At 43.3% G+C, this 16126-nt stretch overlaps 2 protein-coding genes across 4 annotated transcripts in view; one reads left to right on the plus strand and one right to left on the minus strand.

Annotated features, from left to right (window-relative positions):
• The first annotated feature begins 288 nt into the window (after positions 1 to 288).
• CEBPD (CCAAT enhancer binding protein delta) lies at positions 289 to 1570 on the plus strand. The gene has a single exon (XM_033125817.1). It carries the CDS (start codon positions 353 to 355, stop codon positions 1172 to 1174), a length of 822 nt encoding a protein of 273 aa, XP_032981708.1. The 5' UTR covers positions 289 to 352; the 3' UTR covers positions 1175 to 1570.
• The window catches only part of SPIDR (scaffold protein involved in DNA repair), a 539429-nt gene continuing 524726 nt past the window's right edge, over positions 1424 to 16126 (minus strand). For all 3 annotated transcript variants that reach the window (XM_033125816.1, XM_033125814.1, XM_033125815.1), the window contains 4 exons: positions 10283 to 10376; positions 9108 to 9222; positions 8756 to 8809; positions 1424 to 3164 (listed from right to left, as the gene is read on the minus strand). In XM_033125816.1, coding sequence (XP_032981707.1) covers positions 3009 to 3164; positions 8756 to 8809; positions 9108 to 9222; positions 10283 to 10376 — 419 coding nt within the window. In that variant the 3' untranslated portion in view covers positions 1424 to 3008. The remainder of the gene's footprint in view (positions 3165 to 8755; positions 8810 to 9107; positions 9223 to 10282; positions 10377 to 16126) is intronic.

Genomic DNA, 16126 nt, shown 5'->3' on the forward strand with positions numbered 1-16126 from the left:
CGGAGTGCGGGCAGAGGGAGGGTCATTCCCAGCAGAGCTTCTCTAGCCGAGGGCGGGGGAGGAAGCACGCGCCCCTTCTCTCACGCCCCGGCTTGGGGGGAGCTTCGGGGTGTACCAAGGAGGGCGGCGGGGGAGGATTCTAGGGGCGGCTCCAAGACCGGGTGGAGGTACCAAGACCCGGTGGAGGTAGGGCGTTGCGGCCCGCCGCTACCCCTCCCGGCGGCCCCGGCACGCCCCCGCAGCTCTGGTGCCGGGGCAGGGCCTGCACGTCGGCCTGGGCTAGAAAAAGCGGCGGGCCAGGCCTCGCGCTGTGACAGCCGCGTTGGAACACAGAGCCCGGGCGCTCACCGCCATGAGCGCTGCCCTCTTCAGTTTGGACTGCTCGGCGCGCGTCGCGCCCTGGCCTGCGGAGCCCGTGCCCTTCTACGAGCCTGGCCGGGCGGCCAAGCCGGGCCGTGTGACCGAGCCGGGGGGCCTGGCCGAGCTGGGCGCCTCTGCCCCGGCCATGTACGACGACGAGAGCGCCATCGACTTCAGCGCCTACATCGATTCCATGGCCGCCGTGCCCACTTTGGAGCTGTGCCACGACGAGCTCTTCGCCGACCTCTTCAACAGCAATCACAAGGCGGGTGCGGCGGGCACCGGCTCGGGCGCCCTGGAGCTGCTGCCTGGCGGCCTCGCGCGACCCCCAGGTTCCGGCCCCGCCGCTACGCGACCGCTCAAACGCGAGCCCGACTGGGGAGACAGCGACGCGCCCGGCTCGCTGCTGCCCGCGCAGGTGGCCGCCTGCGCGCAGACCGTGGTGAGCCTGGCGGCTGCCGCGCAACCCACACCACCCACGTCGCCGGAGCCGCCGCGCTGCAGCCGGGGGACAAGCCCCGCGCCAGGCCTGTCCCGGGAGAAGGGCGCCGGCAAGAGGGGCCCGGACCGCGGCAGTACGGAGTACCGGCAGCGGCGCGAGCGCAACAACATCGCCGTGCGCAAGAGCCGCGACAAGGCCAAACGGCGCAACCAGGAGATGCAGCAGAAGCTGGTGGAGCTGTCGGCCGAGAACGAGAAGCTGCACCAGCGCGTGGAGCAGCTTACGCGGGACCTGGCCGGCCTTCGGCAGTTCTTCAAGCAGCTTCCCAGCCCGCCTTTCCTGCCGGCCTCCGGGACAGCAGACTGCCGGTAACGCGCGGCCGAAGGGGGGGAGGAAGGGGAGACTCACCAACCACCTATACCTCAGACCCGACGGGCCCAGACCGAAGCCCTGCTCGGATGCCACGAGAGCCGCAGGGCGCCGGCTGCAGTTTCTTTGGGACGTGAGTGAAAGGAAGCTACAGCCTGGATTTACTGCCACTGAACTTCGACAGAAGCTATACGTGTTTATTTTCCCTTAAATTATTTTTATAATGGTAGCTTTTTCTACATTTTACTCCTATTGATGCAGCTAAGGTACATTTGTGTTTTTTTTTTAAAGACTTTTCACCCTTTGTATTGTAGATAAGAGGAAAACACTGAGCATGCTCTTTTTTATAATAATTTTTACAGTATTTGTAAGAATAAAGCAGCATTTAAAACCTCCCGATTCCTGTATTTACAGTGATTCCTGCACACTGGGGGCTCCAGGACCCCGCTGGACGCATTCCAATACCAGGTGTGCAACTTGGCACCTGGGGGTAGGCGCGGGACACAAGTGTGGTTCTCCCCTCCCCAGGGGAAACCAAGCATCTTAGAAGAGAGGGTCTGCTTTGCTTTTGAAGCATGTCAAAGTTTATCTCCAAATGTTTTATTTAACTTGCCTAAGATCAGCAAAGCACGGCTAAGTTCACGTTAAGCTGGCAGCCTTCCGGTGGAAGGTGCTCCCAAATAAGTACTTAGACATAGGGAGGGGACTGGGCCTGTAGCTGAGCTGAGGGGCCTTATGGAGAACAGCTGTAGACCTTCCTAACTTTTGTTGGCTGCTCCCAGGGTGAGGGGATAGAGGAGGGTTCACGTTATCCTAAAAGTCTGAATCATCTTTGGCTTTCGCGGGACTTTGCTTTCACTTTCCTTGGTCTCATGGACAACTTCGAGTAGATTTTCAAAGTGCGTATGAATGCAAAATAGTCATGTAGTAGATGAAAAGGACAGTCACAAAGCTACTTAAAACCGAATATCTTCCCAGTAATTTAAATTTAATGTTTCAAAGCTTAATCTGGACAAATAAAGTCCTTTGCCTTCCCCCAGTGAAAGTGGGTACGAGGCACCCTTTCTTGATCTCAGCCAGTACTTTATATTATGTAATTAATTAACAATAGCCTGTCATTATATCATTATAAGGGAGGAAACAAAATCTTTAGTGTCTAAAGATCATTAATTCATGGTTTTACGTTTAAATCTCTGCCAACAAAGCGAATGTTAACAATCCACTCCTTTTCAGTCTGTAATCTTGGCTCTTCGTGCACAGTGTGATTAAACAGGCTTATCTAGAGTGAGCTAACTGTATCTCTGTTCAGTATAGCGATAATCACACTGGTTAACTTATCCACACTATATGAATAACTAAATTTTACCTCTGACATATTCCCTAGAATATTTTCCCAGAAACATTGAACTGCAGAATGCTTAGATTGGACATTCATTGTAGGAGAACAGTAATATCACAATATAGGACAAAGGTTTAAGCTTTGCAGAGTATTCAAACACTTTAAAATTACAACTGAAAAAATTTTTTCTGCTACATTAATATTATTGCCTAAGATAAATACAAAATGAAGACCTCAATGTAAGCTTTAACAGTTATGTTCCTAAGTTTGTAAAAAGGTAATAAAAATATATGTAACCGTAGGTAATAAAAATATATGTAACCGTAGAAAAAATATTTTGATTTATAATTTATAAAACCATTTATTAACATTTGCCCCAGAAAAATCTTAAATTCCATTCCAAGATCATAAAATACATTCACTTTGCCCATAGTTAAAAAATAACTACCCAAAACCACCACCACCCCCTTGCAGCCACAATGCAAAGTTTACAGATTCCTATGGCAACTGATGGTGATCTGAAGAGGCTCTTCCTGCACTCAGAAGCTCAATTTCCTCCAATCCAATGCAGCTAGTCGGGTAGGTGGTTATAGACTGGACAAAACAAGTCAATAACCCCACCTCATTTCCGAGGACACTCTTCACTTCATAACTCTGCAGCGATAAAAGGCATGCTGGTTAAAGCAAACAGAGCCCTGGACATTCTGTTCCCAACACCACCAAAAAGCAGAGTAGAAAGCCCTTTCCCCAGTCCGTGCGTGACCTTTCATTTTTCAAATAGTTGAAAACATGGTAAGGAGGAAAAAAAAGGGGGGGGAGCTGTCCTCTTTCTTTATTATGGCCCTCTTTATTATGGCAAATGAAAGAACTACTTTTTTTGTGATAGCAGAATCCCGTTTTTACACAAAAACATTTAAAATATGTCTTATTGATGTTAGTGGATGCAATGATAAGCATCTCCCAGCTGGCTGTCCCAGGAGAGGAACTGAAGGAAGAGGGAAGACCTACAAGGGGATATGCCCTGTTTATTAGCTGAGATCCTGAGGGCTGCATTATGCTTGCCGCTATCTCCTACTTCCTTTGGGACACTTCCCCAATCTAGCAACACTTGACCAAATGATTTCCTGGTACTTTGCCCTAAACTTCCCTCCTTAATATGATACTATTTCTTCTAGAGCTACACTGAGTTAAACACCCCTTTATATCCTGTTTCCCCGAAAATAAGACCTAGCCAGACAATCAGCTCTAAAGAGTCTTTTGGAGCAAAAATTAATATAAGACCCAGGATTATTATATTACATTATATTTTATATTGTGTATATTATGTTATATTATTATATTATATTATATTGTATTATATTATACACAGTCTAACAGTCTGAAATAAGACCGGGTCTTATATTAATTTTTGCTCCAAAAGACGCATTAGAGCTGATTGGCTGGCTGGGTCTTATTTTCGGGGAAACACGGTATGTTGTAGAAAGCTTTTTCTTCACATTCTGTTTGATATCTTATGGTGATTAATCTCAGGGAAGTTTCATCTTTAGATGAGAACACAGGGTACTGGGCAGCTGGGTACTAGGCTGGGAAGGTGTGGTGTGCCCTCCTGAGGCTATAGATCAAATCTCCAAACATTTTCTTCCTGGGGTGAGGGTGGGGCTGAAAACAAAGATAGGCTAAAACGCATTGGGGTAAATTACATCTCTGGCCTTACTGGAGACTGAAGCCCTAAAAGGTAATGTGTTCTTTTAGAAACTCCTTTGCTGCCACCTGGAAAGTAGTATCAGCGGTATCTCACATCCCTCCTCTGTGCAAGACCATTGACAAATCTACAATAGTTCTGTTCAGTATGTATTAATTCACCCCTTCTATCTTTAATATATCATGGCAAAAGAGATTGAGGCTGGAGGGGTCAGACAACATGGCCAAAGCAGGCACATGCCTGTAACTCCTTGGTGCCCTTCCATCAAAGGTGGGCACTTCACTGCCCTCATCCTGGGTCAGGGATGGGCTCAGTAACTGGCTTCTCATGAACAGAGTGCAATGGACAGGACACTAAGTTACATCCCAAGTTCAGTCAGGAAAGGTGCCCTGCTTCTTCTGCCTGCCTCTCTTGGGACCCAGACATGTGCTGTGAGGGAGTCCAGGCTATGTAGGTGTTTGGCCAGAGCCTGGGAGGTCCCAGTCAACAGGACACAATTGCAGGCTGGGGACCAAAGGGCCTTCTGTGACTCCAGCCCAGCCTTTGGGGCACCAGCTGATGCCTATTGGAGCAGAGAGGAGCTGTCCTGGTAGAGCCCTGTCCAAACTGCAGGTCTGTGTACAGACAGAATATGTGGAAGCCACTGAGCTTTGAGATGGTTTGTTTTGAAGCAATAAGTACCGTGTTTCTCTGAAAATAAGACCTAGCTGGACAATCAGCTCTAATGCGTCTTTTGGAGCAAAAATTAATATGAGACCCGGTCTTTAATATACCGGGTCTCATATTAATTTTTGCTCCAAAAGACGCATTAGAGCTGATTGTCCAGCTAGGTCTTATTTTCGGGGAAACAGGGTATCAGGATCAATCTGGGATGTGAATACCACTCTAATGTCAATTCACTGTGATACTTTAATTTTCCAGTCTATAAAACAGGCATGGTGTGGAATACCTAGCCTATTCAATGTGATTTGTAAAAAATTAGTAAAAAGTTAGTGTAAGGTCAACAGAATGGTTTAATGGAGGGAAGAGGGAGTAAGAGTTGCTGGTCAAGACAGATAAAGAGATGAGCTAAAAGTATCTGACGTGACAATGGTGGCTAAAGCCTTCCTACAGCTTGGGTTCATATGTGACATAGACGTCGATTTTATGGCTTCACTCCCTCAATCATTCATTGAGGGTTTATTATGAGTCCATGAAGGGCCTGACACTGAAGAGATGGCAGTGAACAAGACAGCTGCAAGGTTGCCAGTCTGAAGGGAGAGCACAGGGTGGTACAGAGTGACAGGTCACCATACAGGGCTGGGAAGATTGGGGTAGGACAGTTAGATACTTCTTTGTTTTCTCTTACCATTTTAGTTAGCCTTGTGCGTGCGTGTGTGTGTGTGTGTGTGTGTGCACGCATGTGGGTGTGTGTGTGTGAAATAGATGGCCCAGGCATTCCTTCAATACTTGGGGTAAAAGCACAGAATTCTGACTTGAAAAAAACATTAAGGAAAAAAAGTCAGGTTTGGATGCTATAGTCTTGAATAATAACTATCATTTATAAATTGAGGTTAAATTATAAATTTTATATTTGGCAGAAATTAACAGATGCTAAACAATTATATTCACTAGCAAACTCATATGCACTGTTCATATGAATATATATATGTGCATAGGTGTAAAATGTGTCTCTATTTTTTAAAGGCACAATATATTTTCCTTTTAACTTTTCCTTTTCTGAAAGCTGAGGAAACAAACTCCAAATTTCACATAACTATAAAGTTACCTTTGAGAACTGACATACATAAAAGCCAATTCCATTGTTTTACATCTGTAGCTTGACCACATTAATGTGAAGGCATAAAACTTAACACTCATGTATCTTAACCAGAAGCAGTACCTTTGTTCTAGGGAACGGAGTTAAGTTCTAATGGAGAGTCTTAATGTGATTCTTTTGGATTTTGGCAAATGGGCATTCTTACCTAGAAAACTGATAAAATCCAGACTGGAAAACTCATGGCTGATGTCTACACACAGGTCCTTTATATACCCCTCTTCCATTAGCTCCTTTCCAGGTCAGATGTAAAGCTCTGATTATCCACTGTGAGTAAAGCTTGGGGTAGGAGTAAGGAGCTTACTAAAATGGACCTCAGGCTTGGAATTTACCCTAATTTTACTGGTGTAAGCTCTGATAACAGAGCATTCACAAAGTTGGCACCTGAAGCTATCAAACAATGCACATGTGCACACACATGTACACATGCACACAAGCCCATGCTTAAGTAGACACATGTCCTTTTGAGCTCTTTATAGTAGGGTTTTACCTACGGTAGCATCATAGTTGAGAAGTTTAATGTGTGAGAGGTACAAGCCAGCCTCAGCCAGAAGGAAATCAAATGAATGAGGGAGGATTTCTGCCAGGGCTTCCTCCTGGTCTCTGGTTTCCTAAGGTAGGGTGACCAAAGGCTGTCTATCACTGGAGACTTCTTAGAGGAAGCACCAGGCTACTCTCCTGGGGAGGCTGTAGGAACTCAGTGGGAGGTAGGGCCCTGCCAAGGCCACCTGATGAACTACAGGGAAGGCACTGTTCCTTCATGCTGCATGGAATAACAGGTGAGTTGAGTATCATCCTCAAATGTTGCTGGTTTTAGTTTGGTTAGTTGGGGTTAGTTGGTGTGGGAGGGGTTTGTTTCATTTTTATATGTGTTCTTCTTAAGCAGGAGTTTTACCAACATTTACTCCCAACATTTTCCACAGAAATGTTTCCTGATAACACAGATCTGTTATCTTAAACATCTGTTGAAAGTCCCGTCTTGGAAATCTCCAATCCACCAGACTTACCCAGCACTATGCCCTTCTTTCTCCTTCCTTCTTCCCCCAAGGACCAAGAGATGAGGCAACAAGGAATCGGTCAACAGGTACGACTAACTTGTCACCCATTAAACATATAAACTTCAGTAAGAACAGAAACACACACACAAGAGTCTCTGTCACCCATACCCCCACCCTGCAATCTGGGGCTGGCTCTAACTCTGCTAGGTGGTCACTTGTGGGGATGACAATGACTTTCCCTCTGTGGGGTGTCTCTGTATCCAACAAAATCAGTGGCCATAAGTCCTGCACTCTGTTTTCTCAGCAGTAAAATGTGGATTCTGCTCCACTGGGATGTTGGGGAGATTAAATGAGGCAATATGTGAGAAAAGTAGTGAGCACAGTTCTTGTTAATTATTTACTTACATTTTACTTTTAAACAATCAGGGAATACTTGTTTATAAACCCTCCTGCAGTTTGGTCTAAACATCAATCCCTGTTGGCAGCAGCAGCACTTGTTCAGCACTGGGGTGAGGGGAAGGGGGATGGTGTCATTAAGTTACTTTAAAGAGACATGCTCAGGCCAGTCGGCTTTATCCCGGGAGGGAACCAGAAACTCTTTTCAGAGCCCCACAGGCGACTCTACCCTGAAATCAGAGCTGGGAACCGCAGTCAGACCAGTGATCCTTAAAGATTCTGTTCATGGATTTATTCACATTCCAATTTAAACCAAACTCTGATAGCCATGGTTTAGAATGTAAAGAGCTGCTCCATATCCTGGTGCTGCCAGCCCCTCCTGAGATGCAGGAGGGGCTAGAAAAGGAGATGACAAGGGGCTGGAGAGGGTAGCCCCCATAGGATGGATCAAATCAGCCTCAAATTCTGGCTGGAATCAGATCTGGAATTTGGCCGTGGAAACCCATCAGAAAGTTTTGTAGATGACCAGCCTCCCCTTTCACAACCTCATGAGCTGGCCCGAGTCTGTTACCTGAATGTGGACCCCAACAGTGGTCACAGACACCTTCTGTGACTTGGAGTGGCTGTGCCCTGGCAACCGCTCAGTGGTCAGTCCCTAGTGCTCTTCTTGGGTTTAGCAATTTGTGGTGCTTATAAATGGTTTTGACAAGACAGATGTGGCATCTCAAGGACAGGCCACTCTCGTTTATGAGGGCCAAATTTCACGAACAAGAAAACTATCTTTGGCCTATAAGTTATATATATTTAGGTAGCAGTTTTCTTGGAGGAGCACATCATTTTACTAAGCCTCACTGTAGTAACTCTCAGAGCAGATAAACCAGATCTAAGAAATAATCATAAAGTTTCCAGATACTCAGACCCTGAAATACCTAGAACTAAAAAAAAAATGTGTGTCTCTCAGATAATTCTGTTTTACTAATGTGAAGCTGTGAAACCATGGAAGTAGAGTTTGAAATCTCAAGACTATCTTACCATAATTCAAAACCAGGGGGACAGATTCATGTATCTACTATAAAACCGATCAGGTAATAACCTCAATTGCAAAAAGGAAAGATGCTACTAGCAGACACAGGCATTTGTCAGTGAATGAATCGTTAAGTCTTATCCATGTCTCAGTGTAGTCTAAACACTCAGCATGTACACAATTATATTGTGGGGCTTTGTTTGTAGTTGAAAGTACATGGGACATGGGTCTTCATCTGGGGGATGACCCGCTACCTTAGGGCTTAAGAGTTTAAGGACACACACCTGGACTGGGCATCCCTAAACTTACCTCATCTTCACAGACAGCAAACTTCAGGAGTGAAGAGATACTGTTTTGCAGCAGCTGCAATAACAGCGAAATGGGCTGGGTTAAAGTAAGTGCTCATGCTAAAAATACTCATGTCCTGAAAATTAATGCTAAATCTAAACAACCTCTTCTCTTTAGTAGCTTCAATCTCAAAGTCCTAAGTCAAATGTGACTTTTTAAGTCATAGACAACGGAAAGACTGTGTTCCTGAGAGTGGGTCCTTCCCCCTTTTCCCAGGGAAAGAGCAATACATGCAACTCTCTCCCATCCAGTGAGTCAAAGGGGCGCCACGAGGTAAAATGGGATGCACATGAGCTCCTGTACCAGTTCCTACCTTGACCCTCACTGTGCACTGGGGTCGAGAGGGGCAGTCTAAGATGACCTGCAGGTGCTTTCTGAGAAGAGGAGAGGTGACCACACGGGAGCAGTCTCCACAGGAAAAAACGCCTCTGTTGTTTGGAAAGGGAAGACAAGACTTGAAATGGCACAAATCAGAAGTTTAACAGTAGAGAGACATTTTTCTAAACATGAATGATTGCTGGGATAGAAAAGGGGGGATTTACTTTAGAAACTAAGTTCCTGAAATGGGCCAGAAGAAGCCATGGGCTCAGCCTGTCCTGAGGGATAAATGTCAGCTTCCTCAACTTCCAGCTAATAGCTTTGTAACGGGAAGGGACACGTAGGCAGGCAGGAAAGCCTCATTCAAGCTGGGCATAAAGGATGACAGCAAAGTCCCATGAAGCAAAGTGAAGGCTTTCTGCCAGACAAAGGGAAGTCAGGGCTTCTCATCTGCCTGAACAGGAAAACTTGCTTTTAATCAGCAGTATCTATGTTCCTTATAGCTACCAAGTAAACCTGTGATTCACACTCTTCTTGTCTCTTAAATATGATCCAGTGATGACTTGTTTAATACATAAGGCCACCAACACAGGAGGCATCAAGGAGACATATGCTCTTTGCTTTTTAAGAAGCAGAAAATTAATAAGCCCCTTTCTATCTGTCATGTGACAAAGTCAATTTGGAAGGCCAGAGAACTCAGTCAGAGAACTGCATCTATACCCAGCCTCAGACCCTGGGCCCCTCGGGAGTGGGTTCAGTAACACCGGCAGGGAAGGAATGTCTATTTATGTAGTTATTCATTGGTCTCTGGAAAAAATTTGAGCCCCTCAAAGGACAAGCTATACAGTTACCAACTGTGTCTTATTTATTCACGTTTACCCTGAGTTTTTCTCTTTTCTCCTGACTAATAATAAATGAGCTGAGGACAAAACCTGGCTCTTTTCTCTTTTAAAATAGGAGGAGCTGCAAAGAACAGCTAATATCCCAGTCATGAAGAAAAAAAAGACACCGTGCACCAAGGCCTCTTCCCTGCAGCTCAGCAGACTCGGTTTCCCACTTGAAGCACATGCCTGGTTTCTGGTGCAGGGGAAGCTGGCCTGAGAAAATAAGGCAGTGGGGATCCTGGGACTGGGTTGCTGCTGCTTTTTCAGGCCAGTCACTGCCCCTTACCTGTCTTCTGGGCTCTGTTCCAATCTCTCATTGCCACACAGGTCACACGTAGGCCATAAGAAAGCAGTGCTCTCATCCACGCCTATCACAGTGCCTAGGCCCAAGCAAAAGAAAAACCAAGGTCTCAGAGGCAGTGTCTGCACTCCTACTTTTCTTTGCTCCTGAGGACACAGATGATAACATGAGTGTCTTAGATTTTTTTTCTCACTTATGAGTTTATATAAATGTTCCTAAGATTTTTATAATTTCCATTTATTGAAAAAAAAATTACAACAAAAAGTTTTAAAACTTGCCCACATTATTACCAAGTGTATTCATTTTTCCTGATCTTTTCTAGTCTTTTTCCAGATGCACACATATTGAAGTCACTACAAGCAAACCATCAGTGCAATGTCTCATTCTACCTTTTAGGTTGCTGTATTGTTACTGTAAGGATTGTTTTATCTATCTTATTCATATTCCATTTAGGTGATATGTCACAGTTACCTCAGCCATTCTCCATATTGGACACTTAGATCTCCAAATTCCTTTAGCGGTTAGGCAGTAGATATCTTTCTATATGAGACCTTTTCTGTACTGAGACTCTTTCCTTAAGATAGATTCCTGGAGGTAGAATTACTGTGTCAAAGAGTATGAGTATTACAGACATAGAAACCCTTTTAGAAGGTGTTTCCCACAAGGTCTTTCTGATTCACACTGTCACCATCCATTCAGAGTGCCAGTTTCACTGCACTGCCTGCTGACATCACTTTAAGAACCGTATTTTGCCGTGTATAATGCATACTTATTTGCCCAAGTTTGTGAGGGAAAAATAAGGATGTGAATTATACGTGGGTAGTACTAATTCGTATCTATATAAATGTTTTTAATTTTTTATTTATGCTTATGAATTAAAAGTGTAACTCTAGAAATCAATAACAATATCGGTATGCAAAACAATACACGGGAATATGATAATCAATTTTGTTGCACTTACGACGAACTTGCAAAGACAAAAAGTTCTTGGCCTTCTATGATGCAGAAATATCATAAATTTGTTACTGGTACATAAAATTTCTTGTACCATAATATGTTAAAAAATAAATGCTAAAATTCCTTTATAATACAAAGAACAAGTACTTAAAGGTAAACAAATATAAATTTGAATTAAAAAATTAAAATGAAAGATTTCTTCTTGAAAGTTTAGGCCAAAAATATAGGTGTTCATTATACATGGGAGCACATTATACAGGGCAAAATAAGGTATTTGCCTCCTTAATAGGCATAATGGGATTCCTTATCTGTATTTCTACTGTTTTGATAAGGAGAGAGAAGAATACAAGGTCTGACAATTAAGTTCGCAAACTTATCCTAGAAAAAGTGCTACATACCTCATTGCTAAAGATCATTATGGTCACCTTCAAAGTATTCCCCTTGGGAAGCTATGTACCGGAGCCAGTGCCTAGTTACCCTTCAAAGCAATTTTGGTACTCTTTTTCTGGAATGGCCGTTAGAACTGTCATTGTATTACCCTTAATATCCTGAATGTCATCCAAATGTCTTCCTTTTAATATTTCCTTTATCTTCATTCAGGTAAAGAAAGAAGTCATTGGGGGCCAGATCAGGTGATTAGGGAGGGTGTCCCAATACAGTTATTTGTTTACTGGCTAACCACTCCCTCACAGACAGTGCCATGAGAGCTGGTGCATTGTCATGATGCAAGAGCGATGAATTGTTGGTGAAAAGTTCAGGTCATTTTCGTCTAACTTTTTCATGCAGCCTTTTCAGCACTTGCAAATAGTAAACTTGGTTAACTGTGTGTCCAATTGGTACAAATTCATAATGAATAATCCCTCTGATATCAAAAAAGGTAGGCAACATTGTTATGACTCTTGATTTGGACTGATGGAACTTTTTTGGTTGCGGAGAATCAGCTGACTTCCATTGTGCACTTTGACGCTTTGTTTCAGGATCGTATTGGTACACCCATGTTTCATCACCAGTGATAACACGGCCCAAAACATCACCTTGCCTCTCCAAAAGGTCTTGGCAAACGTCGACTCTCCTTTGCTTTTGTTCATCGGTGAGCTCCTTTGGGACCATTTTTGCACACACCTTTCTCATGCCAAGAGTTTCAGTTAAGATTTTCCTGTTTCTCTATCGATGTTCACTTGGTCTGCTATGCTTCTCACAGTCAGCCGATGATTTTGATGCACAATTCGATGAATTTTTGCAATGTTTTTATCAGTTCTGCTTGTTACTGGCCGCCCTGACCTCTGTTTATCAATGACACGTTCTTTCCCCTCAGAAAAACATTTAATCCATTTGTACACTGTTGTTTTCTTCATGGCATTATCCCCATAACCTTGGACTAATATGTCCCTGTTTTCACTTCCACTCTTGTCAAGTTTAACAAGAAATTTAATGTTTGTTCATTGCTCTAATTCAAGCTCAGACATTCTTGCGATGGCATACAAAAACATGCAACAACAATAATGAATGCCACTAAGCAAGACACCGCCACATGTTGACATGAACACAGCTGTGAGACACCGATATATCAAGATTCTGAAACCTTATCAAGCTGTTTGTACAGTGCTGCTAATATAAGCACACGGTGGTGAGTTCGCGAACTTAATTGTCACACCTGGTATTTTTTTTTTTTAAAGATTTTATTGGGGAAGGGGAACAGGACTTTATTGGGGAGCAGTGTGTGCTCCAGGACTTTTTCCAACTCAAGTTGTCAAGTTGTTGTCCTTTCAATCTTAGCTGTGGAGGGCGCAGCTCAGCTCCAGGTCCAGTTGCCATTGTTAGTTGCAGGGGGTGCAGCCTACCATCCCTTGTGGGAGTCGAACTGGCAACCTTGTGGTAGAGAGGATGCGCTCCAACCAACTGAGCCAACCGGGAGCTCAGCGGCAGCTCAGCTGAAGGTGCCGTGTTCAATCTTAGTTGCAGGGGGCGGAGCCCACCATCCCTTGTGGGAGTCGAGGAATTGAACTGGCAACCTTGTGGTTGAGAGCCTACTGGCCCATGTGGGAATAGAACTGGCAGCCGTCGGAGTTAGGAGCACGGAGCTCCAACCGCCTGAGCCACCGGGCCAGTACTGTGTAGCAGTAAAAACATAAAGATAAATGCTACAATCCCTACTGTCATGGACATTACCACCTGATTGGGAAAGCAGATAAACAAATAATGAGTAAAAATATCATGAAATAGGGGAGAAAATATTTGCAAAACACATGTCTGATAGAGGACATATGTGTTATCCAGAATATACCAAGAATTCTTAAAACCCAATAATAAGAATACAAACAACCTGGGGCGGCCAGATGGCTCAGTTGTTTAGAGCGCGTGGTCTCAACAAGGTTGCCGGTTCAATTCCCGCATGGGATGGTGGGCTGTGCCCCCTGCAACTAAAGATTGAAAACGACAACTGGACTTGGAACTGAGGTGCACCTTCTGTAACTAGATTGAAGGACAATGACTTGGAGCTGATGGGCCCTGGAGAAACAAACTGTTCCCCAATATTCCCCAATAAAATTAAAAAAAAAAAAGAATATAAACAACCTGATTAAGATAGGAGCCAAAGACCTTAACAGACACCTCACCAAACGTGATATAATGATGCCAAATAAACATATGAAAAGATGTGTAACATCATGTATCATCAAGGAAATGAAAATTAAAACAACAATGAGATGCCACTACACACCTATTAGAATGGCCAAAATACAGAACACTGACAACACCAAATGCTAGTGAGGATGTGAAGCAATAGGACCTCTCATTCAATACTAGTGGGAATGCAAAATGGGACAGCTATTTTGGAAGGTAGTTTGGTGGCTTCTTATAAAACTAAACATAGTCTGAACATATGGTCCAGCAATCACACTCCTTGGTGTTTACCCAAATGAGTTGAAAATTTAGGTCCATACAAACACTTGTATACAGATGTTTACAGGAGCTTTATTCATAATTGGCAAAATATGAAAGTAACAAAGATGCCTTTCAGTAGGTGGATGGATAAACTGCAGTGCATCCAGACAATGGAATATTATTCAGCACTAGAAATGAGCTATCAAGCTATGAAAAGACATTGCAGAAACTTAAATGCATATTGCTTAAAGAAGACAGTTTGAAAAAACTATGATTCCAACTATATCACATTCTGGGAAAAAGCAAAACTATAAAACAGTAAAAAGATCAGTTGTCGTCAGGTGTTAAAGGAGAGGGAGGGATGAATAGGTGGAGCACAGAGGATTTTTTAGTTCAGTAAAATTATTCTGTATGACACTATAATGATGGATACATGTCATACATTTGTCTAAACCCAAAGAAAGTACAATACCAACAGTGAATCTTAATGTACATTACGGACTTTGGGCGATTATGATGTGTAAAAATAGGTTCATCTGTTGTAACAAATGCACCCCTCTGGTGGGGATGTTGATAATGGGGGAGGCTGTGCATGTGTGGGGGCAGGAGGCATATAGGAAATTTCCGCACTTTCTGCTCAATTTTGCTGTGAACCTAAAACTACGCTGAAAACAGGCTGTTAAAAATTACCACAAAATAAATGCTAAATTGAGAAATGGAAAAGAAGCCTCAGAGGTGCATAAGAGAGGCCCTCTAGGCTGGCTTGCGGGTCAGGGACTTCCTAAAGGAAGGGACCTGAGGTGAGGCTGCAGGCGGGGAAGGGGGCACAGGCCAATTCTGTACCCTGCGGTGGGGGTGGAGACCAAACAGGCATAAAAGAAAGGCAGGTGAAATGTCTGTGACGTTGACAGACTAGGATTATCCAGGATATTGCTAGGGATTTTAGACTTGATCTTGGAAGGGAGGAGAAGCTAGTGACGAATTTTTAACAGGTGATTGAGATGGTCTAATTTCCTTGAAATGTGAAACATAGATATCGTCTAGATATCATTTAGATATACTGTCAAATCACATCATCTTTGTTGAAAAGTGGTGAAATTAGACATTTTTTTAAAAGTAAGATATGACCTAAATTTCCAGAAAAATAGAAGAGTCATCTTGCTCATTCTTGGCAGTGAGGAAGAATTTCATTACCCACTAGAATAAGCATTGGAAAAAAAATTATTTGTAGAGGATAAAACAAAATTATGAGAACTAAGTTGGTTTGATTTATTAAAATGCATTCATGTCATTCATACTCGAATGATTTTCTAAAAATGAAAATAATAGATCTTGATTTTGAAAAGGCTGCCCCAGCTAATTTAATTATCCTTGCAAATCTAATCAAGATCGAGTCAAAGCGATGAAAAGTCAATAAGTGCTTCTAATACAGCCAGAAAGGAGTGTTGGCTAATTCAAAATAGGCAGAGGCATAAATAAGGCCAAGGGGGAGAAATGAGTGGCTCCCATCGCATGGGCTTCCATGCCTAGCACAGAGCCCGGCTCATAGCAGTACTTGGTAAGTGCCTGCTAATTGAATTAATAAAAAGAAGACTGCCATCAAGCTAAGTTCCCTTTTACCCTAAAATACCTGAGTGTTACTAGCATTTACATTTATATGGGATTAAGCAATTTCCTTCCAATTAGTGTATGTGTTGAGGAAATATATTTCATCTGGGTTCTACACATCATTGGAAATTCCTTCTGGTAACCCAAATGAATTCCAAGGGATGATTGACTAATGTACTATTAAACTGTTAGTAACTAGAACATTCACTTAAATGAGCATCAGAAGGAAAAAAACAAAAACAATTTTTGTTAAAAGTTTGATGAGTGTGACACCATCGCTTGACTTGATTTGCTATTAAAACCCTTTACTTTCCTTGTCTTATTTACAGAAATCTCTTAAAATTAGGTTTGGGAAAGGTATAGCACATATTAATACATGGT

The sequence above is a fragment of the Rhinolophus ferrumequinum genome, chromosome 14 (genome assembly GCF_004115265.2).
Source record: "Rhinolophus ferrumequinum isolate MPI-CBG mRhiFer1 chromosome 14, mRhiFer1_v1.p, whole genome shotgun sequence".
Classification (NCBI taxonomy): domain Eukaryota; kingdom Metazoa; phylum Chordata; class Mammalia; order Chiroptera; family Rhinolophidae; genus Rhinolophus; species Rhinolophus ferrumequinum.

Bases quoted from the DNA above. Each gene is read 5' to 3' on its own strand.
- CEBPD (XM_033125817.1), top strand. From the start codon at position 353: ATGAGCGCTGCCCTCTTCAGTTTGGACTGCTCGGCGCGCGTCGCGCCC.